This window comes from Schistocerca cancellata, chromosome 6 (genome assembly GCF_023864275.1).
Source record: "Schistocerca cancellata isolate TAMUIC-IGC-003103 chromosome 6, iqSchCanc2.1, whole genome shotgun sequence".
In the NCBI taxonomy this organism is placed as follows: domain Eukaryota; kingdom Metazoa; phylum Arthropoda; class Insecta; order Orthoptera; family Acrididae; genus Schistocerca; species Schistocerca cancellata.
This window is the reverse complement of record NC_064631.1, coordinates 226777940-226794132: the sequence shown is the minus strand read 5'-3', so window position 1 is coordinate 226794132 and position 16193 is coordinate 226777940. Positions and strand designations below refer to the sequence as shown.

The 16193-nt window shown below is 39.8% G+C and overlaps 1 protein-coding gene across 1 annotated transcript in view; it reads left to right on the top strand.

Annotated features, from left to right (window-relative positions):
* Positions 1 to 16193, top strand: part of LOC126088123 (cytoplasmic tRNA 2-thiolation protein 2-A) — a 72112-nt gene that overhangs the window by 28973 nt on the left and 26946 nt on the right. The window contains exons 4-6 of the mRNA XM_049906228.1: positions 5261 to 5510; positions 5636 to 5771; positions 14808 to 14939. Of these exons, the coding sequence (XP_049762185.1) occupies positions 5261 to 5510; positions 5636 to 5771; positions 14808 to 14939 (518 nt within the window). The remainder of the gene's footprint in view (positions 1 to 5260; positions 5511 to 5635; positions 5772 to 14807; positions 14940 to 16193) is intronic.

Here is a 16193-nt window from a genome sequence, read left to right as displayed (position 1 = left end):
ATGATACCTTCTTGTATATACATTTCCATGCATTATTGCTTGTAATTTCTAACTTTTGTCTGTAATATCTACATTTACACTTATTTGAATGGAAGTTTTATGAGAAATATGAATATATAAAGAAGTAAATAAATGCGAAGTGTGTAGGTTAGGACATAGTGTTCACTTATTGGTTGTATATCACTAAAGCCACAAGAACCTCTAACTGCAACTTCTTACTTTATGTATGCATGATAGGCTGCAGTAGCAATAGGTGACAGTGACAAATATGCTCATTGTTTCAGAAAGGATATTCATTTAGAAAAGTCAACTTATACAACAGGCAGAGTTAATGGGCTTCCGCTGTGTTCACGGTTATTACCTGTGACAATGCTGTACACAAATTATCCAGTTAATAAGTGCTTTAAAAATAGTAAAACGGTATTTGTAATGAGATAATATAAAAAGTGTCTCTTACACATGATTAATAAGTTAGCTTCATAAAATATAGGTATGAAGCTGTGCATCCATGATGCACTTTTCCTCTGAAAGTTAGAAGACTCTTTTATGTTAAAGTTTTCCACAAATAGTAAATTTTAGCACAAAATCTGTATGCAGCATCTGCCTGTTAAAGAACCTACAATTAGTATGTGTTGAAAAAAAAAGGATAGAGACTAAGAAATAATACATATGGTTAGTGTTTTACATATGAAGGCTGTTTTACTACTGCTGGCGCTTTGTACCTGTACAAACTATACATTTTTCTATAATTCGGGCATGTCCAAACCACAGTTCAAAGAAATGCCCATAATGTGTCAATTTTTAACTACACTGATATCAAAAAGCTATTTGTAGTTATATCTTCAGCTGAAATTGCTCTGAGAATCTCAAGTATGTAATGATGCTGAAAATTCTGTCCAGTTGCTGGCACTTTGTTCAGAATTGTAACAACATGGACATATAAAAATGAATTTCTGTGTTAAACAACACTTTGAATCCAGTTTTCCTTTGGTGTAGGGATGGGTTAACCCCCCCGCCCCTCCTTGAATCATGGACCTTGCCGTTGGTAGGGAGGCTTCTGTGCCCGAGCAATATAGATAGCCATACCGTAGGTGCAACCACAATGGAGGGATGTCTGTTGAGAGGCCAGACAAACATATGGTTCCTGAAGAGGGGCAGCAGCCTTTTCAGTAGTTACAGGGGCAACAGTCTGCATTATTGATTGATCTGGCCTGGTAACATTAACGAAAACGGCCTTGCTGTGCTGGTACTGTGAATGGCTGAAAGCAAGAGGAAACTACAGTCGTAGTTTTTCCAGAGGGCATGCAGTTTTACTGTATGGTATGGTATGGTATGATGATGGCGTCCTCATGGGTAAAGTATTCTGGAGGTAAAATAGTCCCCCATTCATATCTCCCGATGGGGACTACTCAGGTGGATGTCGTTATCAGGAGAAAGAAAACTGGCATTCTATGGGTGAGAGCGTGGAATGTCAGAGCCCTTAATCGGGGCTGGTAGGTTAGAAAATTTGAAAAGGGAAATGGATAGTTTTACATTAGATATATTGGGAATTGGTGAAATTCAGTGGCAGGAGGAACAAGACTTCCAGTCAGGTGAATACAGGGTTATAAATACAAAATCAAATAGGGGTAATGCAGGAGTAGGTTTAATCATGAATAAAAAAATTGGAGCTTGGGTCAGCTATTACGAACAGCATAGTGAACGCATTATTGTAGCCAAGATAGACACGAAGCCCATGCCTACCACAGTAGTACAAGTTTATATGACAACTAGCTCCACAGGTGACGAAGAGATTGAAGAAATGTATGTTGAGATTAAAGAAATTATTCAGATAGTGAAGGGGGACGAAAATTTAATAGTCATGGGGGACTGGAACTCGATAGTAGGAAAAGAGAGAGAAGGAAAAGTAGTAGGTGAATATGGAGTGGGGGTAAGGATGAAAGAGGACGCCACCTGGTAGAATTTTGCACAGAGCATAACTTAATCATAGCTAACACGTGGTTTACGAATCATGAAAAAAGGTTGTATACAGGGAAGAGTCCTGGAGACACTGGAAGGTTTCAGATAGATTATACAATGGTAAGACAGAGATTTAGGAACCATATTTTAAATTGTAAGACATTTCCAGGTGCAGATGTGGACTCTGACCACAATTTATTGGTTGTGAACTGTAAATTAAAACTGAAGAAACTGCAAAAAGGTAGGAATTTAAGGAGATGGGACTTGGATAAACTGAAGGAACCGGAGGTTGTAGAGTGTTTCAGAGAGAGCATCAGGGAACAACTGACAGGAACAGGGGAAAGAAATACAGTAGAAGAAGAATGGGTAGCTTTGAGAGATGAAACATTTAAGGCAGCAGAGGATCAAGTAGGTAAAAAGACAAGTCCTAGAAGAAATCCTTGGGTAACAGAAGAGATATTGAATTTAATTGATGAAAGGAGAAAATATAAAAATGCAGTAAATGAAGCAGGCAAAAAGGAATACAAACATCTCAAAAATGAGATCAACAGGAAATGCAAAATGGCGAAGCAGGGATGGCTAGAGGACAAATGTAAGGACGTATTGGCATATATCACTAGGGGTAAGATAGATACTGCTTACAGGAAAATTAAAGAGACCTTTGGAGAAAAGAGAATCTCTTGTATGAATATCTAGAGCTCGGATGGAAAATCAGTTCTGAGCAAAGAAGGGAAAGCAGAAAGGTGGAAGGAGTATAAAGAGGGTACTTGAGGGCAACATTATGGAAATGGAAGAGGACATGTATTTGCTGAAAGACTGAGATATGTAATAGTAACACATATTTATGAAAGTGGAGGTAAGCAAGTGATCTCTAATCATTAGTCCATCTCTCACTCTTCCATGTCCTCAAAAATGTTTGAGAGTGTAACTTACAGATGGATAATGAACCAATATTTCTGAAAATATGAACAGTAATTTAGTTTGGCTTGCTTCTATAAAGGTTCTACGTGGAGAAAGCAGTATATAATGAAATGAGTTCAGTTCTGGTAGATGTAAACAAGGAAAATTATTGTGCTGACATTTTCTGTGATTTGCCAAGGCCTCTAATTGTATAGTTTACAAAATTTTGCCGCGCAGTCTGAGGCATCTTGCCACGGTCCGTGCGCCTCCCCCATTGGAGGTTTGAGTCCTCCCTCGGGCAAGGGTGTATGTGTTGTCGTTAGTGTAAGTTAGTTCAAGTTAGATTAAGTAGTGTGTAAGCTTAGGGACTGATGACCTTAGCAGTTTGGTCCCATAGGAATTTACCAAAAATTTCCAAATTTCATAAAATTTTACAAAGAAAATTAAAATATTATGGCATTAAACACATTATCTGTGTATGCATGGAGTCATATCTTAACAATAGAAAACATAGTATCACAAAAACCAATTATATCACAGGAATAAAACTAGATTTTCAATAGGGAAACATTAAGTATGACGTTCTGCGAAGTTTTGCACTGGACACACTCCTGTTATTGATGTATGTATATGATTTACGAGGGATGTTGGAGGACTGTTAAAAAAAAAAAAAAACCTGTGATATTGCTGAAGACACGAGTATACTCACAAAGAGCCCCAACACATCTACACTAGACAGTTACTGGAGAGTAATAGCAAAAGGATTACAACTGACCCACAGTAAACAGATTAACCCCATATCATATTATGCAGTTTCAAACATATAAAAATAACTTGTAGTTTAAGTAGGTGTCAGTGGGCCCACACTGGATGAGGCACCATCTGTGAAGCTCTTATACATTTGAATGTGTAATAAATTGAAGTGACGCCAACCAGCATGTGGAAAGTGAACCAAAGAACTCCATTTTGCCTGCTTTTCACATAGAAATCTCTGTCATTAGACTGACCTGCAGACAGGATCACTAACATACTTTGCAACTTTCATTCTATACTATCCTGTCCTAGATAGCCCAGTCAGCAAATACAAAAAAAGGTCAAATAGGGGGAAAAAATCATGAAGTCACAAGTTTTTGTACAGCAGTAGGAACAATTCCATGAATAGTATGCTAAAAATCTTAACCGGTGGGGAGTGAGTATGTGGCCGAGGGAGGGGGAGGGACATTTAAAGTTAACTTTTTTATGTTCTTCTTTAATAACTCGAAAACAGTGGTTTCTAGTGAAAATGTTTCCCAGTACAAAATCAAACTACATTACATTTTCTATTAAAACAATCCTATTAATTTTTTCTGTAGGACTAACAGTTTTCATATTGCAAGGGGTGGAAAAATCACAGATAATTAAAAATAGCATTTAATGATATAAGATTAATGTTTATTGTTAAATGAAGTGGTTTAAGAACAAATACTACATATGTGTAACACATCTAAGTGCAGTAGAGCTGCATTAAGGGATAAATTGTGTTCTTGCAGTGTAAGAGAGTGGAGGAGTTGTGGTTGTGGTGGTGGTGATGGTGATGGTTGTGGTTGTGGTTGTGGAGGATGAGGTAGAAGGTACATATGTGAGCAAAGGTAGGTCACTGGATTGTGTTCATGCTCTTCTCTCCTTCATAGATCTGCAAAATGAAGAGTGAGCTTGTAAGTCCTCATTCTCTCTATCACCATTACATCGCAAAAAGCAACTGTAGGGTGTTTCACAAAGTTATACTGATCTTTCTGCAGTTTGCCATATGAATCATTAGTGACACCGTGCACATATGTGCCTGGAGGGTGTTGCTTTTCCACAAAGTGCATTAACATTAAGTGGAATAGATATATGAGCTGCTAATAGTACTAATGCAGAAGCAGATATAGACAGATTATACTTACATCTCTCTGTTCACTGTTCTACACTTTTAGGAAACTGATTCTTAGTCAATGTGTAAATGCATATAACACATCTGTGCAGAGCTACAAGGATTGTTCACTGTGGTTTCAATTTCATCTATCAGAGGTTGGGATAAAATAAATAAATAAAATAAAATAAAAAATAGCACCCCCGTATCTGCAGACAGCTACTCCAATTATCACTTGCTTTTAACACGATATTAATTTAAAGCACACATCACATTTATCTGTTGCAAAAGATAAGCAGGGGAGATTTCAGCATCATAGTGTAAGGAATCCTGCTACATGATGTTATAGTAGATGGATATTCTCTCTGTGTTACTGGAAGAATTACATAGTTTTGGTTTTTAGTATATTAGTGTACAAACAGAAACAATTTTATGACTAATAATAAGTTGTGAAAAAGTTTACATTGTTTTGAACATTATGTAGACAATTGTGTTTCAATGTTCATACAGAGGGCTGCATATTAGGTCTATCACGGGATGAACGAAAAAATATATCTGATGCTATCAACAGAAGTTTGGACACATATAGGTTACCTACATATATGACTTCTTTGGAAGCATTTTTTAATACTCAAGAACTGAATTGCTGTAAACTTGGTACAGAAATGTCACTTTCTGTTGAGAATGAAGAAAGACTCCATAAGTTGTTCAATCAAGTAAAAAGTTTAACTTCAAAAGAAGAGCTTTTGAAAATTTTAAGGTAATTGTGCAATGCTGTATTAGATGTACCTTATTATATGCTTACACCTTTAAAATGTTGCAAATATTACGCATATCTTTGTTTGTAATTGATAGTTATCATGGGATGTTGATGTTTTATTTCAGATTTAAGATACTCCGTAGAGCAGCAAAGTCTTTGAACTGCTCAAAAATATTCGTTGCAGATACTGCAACAGGATTAGCCACAACTTTATTGACCAATGTGTCGTTGGGGAGAGGTGTTCATTTACCTCTTGATGTTGTAAGTGCTCAATTCTACTAATTATGGATTTTGAATAATGATAAATGAAATTCCATTCTCTCTCTCTCTCTCTCTCTCTCTCTCTCTGTCTCTCTCTCTGGGTATATCTAAGGTTGCACACAAAGAGAAAAGTTAACTGTTTAAGGTCTGGTCTGCCACAACAGAGTTTTTATCTGTCAGAAACTTTCATTATACCTTACCCTCTACTGCAGAGTGAAAATATCATTGTGTGTGTTATTTCATTTGAAAATAATATTTATATTCACAATTATGGTGGTGCCTTTCCTTCAAATTACACAACAGTCATGCCACTCAGAGAAATAACATCTGTGTCCTTGTAATCTTCCCCTCCACCTTTTTTTAACTGTATGCTCATATTTTACATGTGTGCAATATTTTGTCTGTTCTTCCGTAGAATATCATCTGTGTAGCTTGTTACCTATTTTAGTCATTTGTGTTATAATACATGTTGTACCAGCTACGTGAATGCCAAAATACACCCGTTAAAATCAAATGACTATGCTTAAGCTGATAACATCAAACATCATGGAATAATGCACTAATGTTTCCTATGTAAAACATACTGGTCAGTAACTGTGAAATTACAGCAGGTTAAGTTGTTCATTTTATAAAAACTTATGGAACAAGTTTTACATATTTTCTGGCTGATCTTGTTGGAATAATATGATTCTCTTTCTCTGTTGCTAGAGTGTCAATCATTTGATTTGTAGTCATCTGCCTTTTTTTATTGCCTGTATGCAATGGGCTCTTGAAGCAGCTACATGAATGCTGCAAACTTCTCATTACTTCTTTGCTATATATTTTCACTCTTCAGCATTTCTCTTCACAAGGAAAATGGGGCAATGTTTACTGAACGAGGGTACATGGCCTCTTACTTTCAGCATAAATCCACAGTTTTAATGAAAACACCGCTACATATTCCTAGAATACTTGCACCAGATCAGCTTCCATGTATCTTATATGGGAAATTCCCCAATGCAGCCCCCTCAGATTTAGTGGTAATAGGGCCCAGTGGATTGCCCGTCAAAAACTGAACACCAATCAGGCATGAAAACAGGGAGAAGATGTACTGAACTGTAAAACAAAAAAATAAAAGCAAAATAGAAACAGTGAATGGTCGAAGAACAAGAAGTGTAATAAATAGCAGCCCGAACGAGCAGTGGCATCATGGGTAAGTGGTCATGGTGTTGGACTCCCAAATGGGCAAGCTCTGTGCAAAACTCCCTCATGCCATGTATACCACATGACTCACATTCTATAACCAGTGTATAATATGGCAACTGCCAAGACTACAGAAAGAGAACAAACATTTCAGTGACCGAATGGACAGTTCACAATATTGTGGGAAATATATCACACACACAACATTGTCTGGGCGCTAATGACCATAGAAGTTCTGCGCCCTAAAACCACAAAAAAAAAAAAAAAAAAAAAACACAACATTGTGAACTGTCTGTCTGATCATTGAAATGTTTGTTCTCTTTCTGTATGGCAGTTTCACACTGGTTACAGAATGTGAGTCACCTGGTGAGAATACGTTACTGTCACAAGAAAATGTTATGAATAGTGAGAGCAGGCGAGATGCCACATACACGTCTCACAGAAATGAAAACAACAAACAAATGTGTGGGAACTATGTTACAACAAAAGAACTCAAGATTCAATACTTTCAAAATGGAGCACAACTTCAAAATGTTAAAAACATATGTTTTGACAGAACACACAGAAATTGTTGCCTTTATTTATTGCAGCTTATGTGACAAACTATTATGTTTTCATCATTCACATTCATACAAACACCTATATCTGGTAAGGTGGCATGTCTCACTTGCTTACCAGTTGTACAAATTAGGTGCATTTATAAGAGATTCCTATCATATGACACACATACTGTCACTAATTCCATGTATGAAACACCAGACGTGTTTTCTGGTGGAGGATTCGTCTGACTTGTTGCCTTGTCATCAAACGTTTGTGGTTCCCATTCAAAAGTTACTTGCTTTCAGCTGCCTGATAGAGTAGTAGAATCATCTGGCATTAAAGGTCCCTACCTTGCATCTTGCTGTTGCAGACAGACATTACACCAAAACACAGCTACAAATTTGAAAAACAAAAAGAAAAGAAAAGAGAGAGAGAGAGAAAATATTGGCCCGAGAGAGGTTTGAACATGGCTCACCTACACAGCAGTCCAACACCATAACCGCTTAACCACAATGCCATTTATATTCAAGGCTGCTCTGTTTTGCACTTATTTTGCTTGGACCGTTCACTGTTTCTATTTTCCCCTTTTTTTCATAGTCCAGTACACCTTCTTCCTATTTTCATGCCTAATCAATGTTCAGTTTTTGACAGTCTGTCCACTGGGCCCTCTTACCACTAAATCTGAGGGGGATTGCAATTGAGAGTTTTCCTTGTTAGTGGTTCTTTTTAATTCTGCTATTCTTTTTGTACACTACTGTGTATTCCTCCTATCTTTGCCTTCTTTGTGTAAGCGTCTTGTAACTTACCTTAGGGAATGATTTTTCCTGGGTTCACATTCGCTATGGATGCTTTTAATTGTGTACCACCAACAACATGTTATTTCCTTACCTCTTCTTCCTCCACTTTCCATGCCATTAACTACCAGTTCCTCAGATAAAACTTACTTATAGAAATGGACAGTTTAAAGACATGCTGATGGCACCCGTACTGCTGTGTTGTGTATTTTAGCAAACCTATGTCTGTGCGTTTTGTATGCCTTCTTGATTTTTCTCGTTCAGTTCATCACAGTTTCTCCAGATTGCAACTGAACGCCACTAGTGTTTATTTGTTTTGCACTTCTTTTAGTATCCTTCATTCTGTTTCCTGTTTTTTTCACTGCAGCCATAGTCATTCCTTGCATCATTATTGCCATTGTCTTATTATTCATCATATGTTACTTATTTATCCCATTTATGTTTTACACCTTCTGTTTGTCTCATCTACTATTTACATTTTTACCGCACTCTGTTGCTTTCCATATTTACCTGAACTGTATGTTTTCTCCCACCCCCACGCTTTTCTCCCAAAATTCAACTTGCCATTTGTTCTGTCTACCAATTATATTCCTGATTTTATTTGATATTATAACTGAATAATTTTAGACTTAAATGATGTATTTTGTTTATATCTGATCTGATCTGTTTTCCATGTATCCACCATCCACGGTGTTGTCACCTACTAGATACTTATTATTATTGGGTTTGTATACTACTGCAGCAGTTGCTGGAAGCACATCATGTGTAATTGCCACCTGGAGAATAGATGCTGCTTGTAATAAATGACATAAGTGATGAAGCAAATGCCTGTGCATGACTTGATTAATTAGGTTAAAAATTGTAGTATTGACTGTATTTCAAGTAAAATAATTTTTTACATAATTGATTTACATCTCATTCTGTTGTGCAGTCTCTCCTTGTGTCTCAGCTCAGTGCAAGCAATAGGACCTTTGCCTTCAAACTTGTCATTTCTTTTGTCAGTGAGACTAATGTTTCTGACACCTTTTGTAATTTTGTATGAGTCAGCTGATGCTACTTACTAGGTTGTATTTATGTGGTATTTATTGAGTTTTATGTCAGTTTTGACACATGTATTCTTTTCTTTCATTTTAAGTCAAGCTTTTCTTTCATGTTATTCCTTATTCTTCCTGGACTTCCTACACTAAAGCATCTATTTTTTATTTTTATTTTACTCGAATACAATAATTTCTAACATATTTCTTTTATTATCAGAAACAACTATCCCTCTTTCTCTTGATTTTATCAGCTCTATTATATTTTCCTAATTAATGCTGCCAGTTTCAAATAATACATACAGTTGTTCTTTTTTAATGCATATTTGTCTTTGTTGTATTGACTATGGTGAGAGTCAGCATTGCTCAAACAAGGAAAGAGAGAAATTGCAATGGCCTGTAACAGGAATCCAAAATGATCTGTACATTAAACTTTCAAATGATTACAATACTTTATTTCTAAAAAGAAAATAAATATAACTTAACTTGAACTGCTGCTTGTGCCTCCTACAAGCAATTACTATTACTGCTCGCAGAACCCAAGCTAAGTATCATCTTCCTAACACTCATTACTGAGGCTCTCAAAGTGTTCAACTGAACTGGGGCACAACCAGCGATGGGCAGCTGGTTAAGTCAGCATAGACAGAGGGTCCTGAACATTGTCTTCCCCAAGGTGCGGTGCTGCCCACTCTTTCCATTGGCTCACGTGGTAGCACCTTCTTGGTGCCATTTTGCAGTGCTGCACCGGTCCGTGTGCAGTTGATGCCTTAGGACTGCCGACAGCCCCCCCCCCCCCCCCGTCCAAAATGGCACACCGTTGTCTTATAGGGAGCCATCTTATAACAATTGGGAGGGGGGGGGGGGGAGTCAGGAAGCAGGGTGGCGTGAGGAGGTGGGAGTCGCAGCAGGGACTGAAGCCAAGCCCCCAGCCACGCACTGACTTCCGTCCTGTGCTCCGAGGGGAATGTCGGTTGGAAAACCCCCGGAAAGATGCCCACCGTATTCCAGAGCCAGTCTGACAAAAAACAAAAAGGGCGGTGATGGCAATGTTGACTATGGCAGGTGCCGGGATGAGTGCTGGGGAGTTGAGATGCTGCAGTGGCTAAGGTGATGTGTGCAATTCCATTGGTTCTGCAGGAGATGGGTGCAGTTCCATTGGTTCTGCAGGCGGTGCCAAAGGGGCACCTGGGGGCAGCTGTACCTGCTGCAAGATCCCAGTAAGATGCAAATCTAGTAAAAGAAAATATGCAGAAGAATCTTGTACTCAACAAGTGCAAATCTGGTTCTGATGGTGATGCAGCAACACAGCAGGACCTTAAATTAAGTATGTGCAAGCACCCAAATTTTGAAGATTCGTTCCTCTCCTCCAGAGCCTGGCGCGATAAAAAAACCCTGAAATGAATAGAGTCATTAGGCACAAAGCAATACTTGCAGAGCATGTGAGGTGCCGTGCACTTTGGTGGGTGCAGCATCTGGAGCAGTGTGTGGTGGCACTGACTATGTAGAAGCTCCGCTGGTGACAGACTGTCCTGGGGTTGGGAACGGTAGGTTGCAAGGAAGAGGTACAGCAATTGTTTGGTGCGTACAATTCCCTACTGCCCTTGGTGGAGCAATCACAACATTTTTGCAACACTTTAGAAATAAGTTCATGCTATTGTTCATAGTTGTGTTGCAATAAAATCACACTGTGCTGGACAGAGAGGCTGTGCCGGGAGCAAAATATCAACACATAGAAAAATTCTGAATGTTTTTCACTAAACAAGGCCCAAGCATTATGGATGTAGTGCAACAAAGGTTCAAATCAGGGTCTGCTTCTGCGACCTGTGCTATTTTCCTATAGCACAGAGGAGAAATCCTTGAAGTTCAGTGTCCTGCACATCGATCTGACAATGAGAGCAGCAGTAGCATCGAATTCAGATCCAGGACCAACAGTAAGGCAAGAAAGGACATCAAGATTTGCATGCTTCGACATGGGCTGGTACGATATTTTCTACTGATACTGTGACAGTTACAAAGGCCAACATTGCAGTATCTGAGCCATGTGTAGCGGAACATGGTAGGATGGATGATACAAATATTGAAGTGGCTTATGGTCCATCATTAGGTAAAACTTCGGACCAAACAGATATGGTGAAACTTTGTCACACCATAGATAATAACAATTGGCCTGTCCTGTGAACCAAATCTGTGCAAGAGCACACCTTTAATTCCTTACACTATGTGATCAAAAGTATCCGGACACTCCCCTAAACATATGTTTTTCATATTAGGTGCATTGTGCTGCCATCTACTGGCAGGTACTCCATATCAGCGACCTCAGTAGTCATTAGACATCATGGAAGAGCAGAATGGGGTGCTCCGCGGAACTCACGGATTTTGAATGTGGTCAGGTGATTGGCTATCACTTCTGTCATAGTCTGTACATGGGAGTTCCATACTCCTAAAAATCCCTAGGTCCACTGTTTCCGATGTGATAGTGAAGTGGAAACGTTAAGGGACACATACAGCACAAAAGCGTACAGGCCAATCTCATCTGTTGACTGACAGAGACCGCTGACAGTTGAAGAGGGTTGCAATATGTAATAGGCAGACATCTATCCAGACCATCACACAGGAATTCCAGACTGCATCATGATCCACTGCAAGTACTATGATAGTTAGGCGGGAGGTGAGAAAACTTATGTGTGGAGTGACAAATCACAGTACACAGTGTAGTGATCCCATGGCAGGGTGTTGGTATGGCGAATGCCCAGTGAATGTCATCTGCCAATGTGTGAAGTGCCAGCACTAAAATTTGGAGACTGTAGTGTTATGATGTGGTCTTGTTTTTCATGGAGGGGGCTTGCACCCCTTGTTTTGCATGGCACTATCTCAGCAAAGGCCTACATTGATATTTTAAGCACCTTCTTGCTTCCCACTCTTGAAGAGCAATTCGAGGATGGTGATTGCATCTTTCAACACAATCGAGCACTTGTTCATAATGCACGGCCTGTGGTGGAGTGTTTACACACGATAATGTCCCTGTAATGGATTGGCCTGCACAGAGGCCTAACCTGAATCCTATAGAACACCTTTGGGATGTTTTGGAATGCCGACTTCATGCCAGGCCTCAGTGACCGACATCGATACCTCTCCTCAGTGCAGCACTTCTTGAAGAATGGGCTGCCATTCCCCAAGAAACCTTTCAGCACCTGACTGAACTTATGCCTGCAAGAGTGGAAGCTGTCATCAAGGGTAAGGGTGGGCCAGCACCATATTGAATTCCAGCATTACCGATGGAGGGCGCCGCAAACTTGTAAGTCATTTTCAGCCAGGTGTCCGGATACTTTTGATCACATTGTGTATGAAGAAGCATCCACTGTCAAAGCCACAGGCTTAAGCGGGATCAAAATGAGCAAGGCATCTTTCACTCAACAAAGCATTTTTAAGTTTCTGGAAAGCATACTGACAGTCTTTGGTCCAAGCAAAACGCACATTCTTCCAGAGCAAGGTATGTAACGGAGTCACAAACTGACTGCAATTCCATCACATTCTGTGGGGCAGGGAGGTCCTGGATAGCCAGCAGGTGTTTTTTCAAGTGGACCAGCAGGTGTTTTTTCAAGTGGATGAACACCATTGATATTAAGAACATGGCCTAAGTTCAGACTGAAAAAAGGTACATTTGTCCAGGCGATACTTCAAACCTGCAACTTGTAGCACTTGAAAAAGCGCACAGAGGTTACCGATACATTCCTCCGGTGTATGTCCTGACACCACAACATCATCCAAGTAATCTGAACAGAGTGGAACGTTTGCAGTAAGCTGTTCTAAGTAGCATTGGATTATGGCAGGTGCGAAAGTGCTGCCAAAGAGTAAGTGCAAAAATTTGAACAGTAGTAAATGTGTGTTGACCACAAACACTTTCTGAGACTCCTCATGTAGCAGAATTTGCAAATATGCATTGCATAAGTCAGTTTTTGAAAAATAGCTGCCTGAACCAAGCCTGTCCCTTAATTCCTCAGGGTGAGGCAATGGATAGTATCAATTATTGTTTGTGGATTCACAGAGGATTTATAGTCAATACAAAGACAAAGCCTTCCAGAAGGCTTTAGTAAGATTACTAAGGGAGAAGCCCATTGACCAGTCTGGATAGGAGCAATAACGTCATTTACTCGTCAGTCTTTAAGTTCACTTGCAACTTTATCTCTAAGTGCCCTGAGGGACAGGTTGCGCCATTGTCCTTCATTGTAACATGTGGCACAAAATTATTTGTTCTGCCAATTCCTTCAGAATATAAATCAGGAAACTCTTCAGTCAATCAAGTTACACTGTCTTTTGGGTTGCAAGTAGAAACAGAAAGAACATTGTCCTGAATACAAAGACCAAAAAAATGGAACCCAAAAATATTTTGTCATGCGAATGCAAAATTGTACAGGTCACTGTTCTGGTGTGAGGCAGGAATGTGACAGGCAGACTACATGTATGAAGCTCTGGAATGTCCTGCCCATTATATGCAGTAAGTTGCATGCAAGATTTTGTCAACTATTGTGAGCCTAACTGTTCATAAGTGGCATGATTAAGCAATGTAGTGGAAATGCCAGTGTCTAACTGAAGTCGCACAAAGCGTCTGGCAGTGATGAAGGTCACAAACAGTTTGATTGATTGTCGTTGCACAGCACTTGGGCAGAGTGAAGGCGCATCTTGAGTTTGGTTATTACTAGTACTGATTGCTGGTTCAGAAAAAACTACATTCACTGAGTGAGAAGGTGCTCTGCACTTACGAGAGCAAATGTGGATGGAGTTGGTTTTCTGCTGCAAGCATATAGACTGTACATGACTTGGCTTGGCAAAGCAAGTCACGTTCTGCGAAGTATAGTTTTGTCTTTTATGCATGGAATAGCAGCGAGGACATGATTTCACAGCAGATACGTGCATTAACACTTGTTTACTCTCACTGTGGCATTGTGGCCTGCTTGCACGCGGTCACTTTGTATTAGACTGCAAATGGGAGCTTCATCAAAGTTTTCCATGGCACTATCACACGAGTGCTGATGTTCAATAATATGCAATACTTTTTACAAAGTAGGTTTAGAATGTTTGAGAATTTGTTCATGAATCCTACTGTCTGGCATATTGTACGTAATTGCATCATGGATCATTGCGTCACTACTGTCTGCATCCTCAGAAGTTGTTATTTTAATGAGCATCCCCACATTTTCTTGAGGCAGTTACCTGCACAAGGCAAGCGCGCGCGTGTGCCCACACACACACACACACACACACACACACACACACACACACACACCAGTGCTGTTAGATGTAGCAAATTTTCTGGGTGGCCATTAAATCATCTTATCGTCTTTTGAATATGGTTTCATCCTATACCATTACTCATTTTCAAATAATTAATTTTAATTATATTATTTTAATAAATTTATGTCTTAAAATGCTAGTGTAGGAGAAAATTTTTTACATTTCTTTTACAATTTTGTTTTTTTTGTATCTAGGGATTTTGCGATGATACTGATAACAATCTGTTAATACTTCGCCCCATGCGTGATTTCATGAAGAAGGAAATTATCTTTTACAATGTTTTCAACAAAGTCAGTGGAGTTCATATACCATCAATTGTTACAAAGGTAAGAACTGAAATTGGGGGGGGGGGGGGGGGACTGGAGGAACAGTTACGGAATGAAGACAGTGATACACTTTTATTTGTTTTCATTCCTGTTTCAGCTTCAGTTCACATGTCAAATGAATATTGTTTCCAGTTGCTGTTATTGCTGCTCCAAGTGCCATTTGGAATGATTTTTGATTTTTTGTGATCTGTTTGGGTCCCATCTTAATATGAAATTTGATTAACTAACTTGTCTCATGTTAGTATAGACATGTTGTATAATATACAAGCTTCTCTGTGTCGTTGATAATCTTTAATTTTCAGTGCCACGGAAAATATGGAATTTTTAAAATTAAGTAGCATCAGAATGTTTGCTTATCAGAGTTATTCTCTGTTCTAGTGTTCAGAAAGTACAGATCTCACATACATCAGTTCATGAATAATAAATGTCTAAATAAGTACAATAGTGGTTTTTGCAATGTTGAATACTTACTATTGGGGCAATACACAGCTCAGCCGTTTGGTGTGCAAATGCAGAATCATGTATGAAAATGAGCAGTGGTTAATGTGAGTATTTATCTTAAGAGACATCACAGAAAGTGAACAGCACAGTACAATTGGTGAAAAATTTTATACAGAACTTGGACATGTATGTTGGATGTGTATGTATCTTGTGTACAGTTCTACTTACTAACAGGGGAAACTCCCCTCGCACCCCCATCAGATTTAGTGGTAAGAGGGCCCAGTGGACAGCCCTTCAGAAACAGAACACACATCAAGCATGGAAACAGTAAGAAGGTGAGGGAGGGGGGGGGGGGAGGTAACAATGAAGGGGTCAAGAGAAGAAGTGCAATATAGAGTATTCGCGAAGAGAAATGGAATTGTGGTGTGGTTAAGCGGTTACAGCCGCCGATCTACCTGTGGGCAGGGGGGGGGGGGGGGGCAGAGAGGGCCGGCAGCAGGCCCGCAGGGAGATGGCAACCAGGGGCAGGGACGGTGACTCAAGGACCACATCCGCACCCGAAGGAGGTAGGGGAAAAGGCGGCGGCCCGAGTCCTGGGGGGGGCACGCGAGCAGAGCTGATTATGATGGCAGCGCTCCAACCCTTTCAAGGTCTGCACCGACGCACACGCCGCCCATGGGCCGCAGCGACCATGGCGGGTGTCCAACCTGCCTTGCGCCCATACTCGCGGGCCCACACGGCTGTGCCAGGAGCATACCGCTGTGAGGGCCAGGAGTGGGGGCGGGAGGGCGATGGTGTCAGCAAATGGAGCAG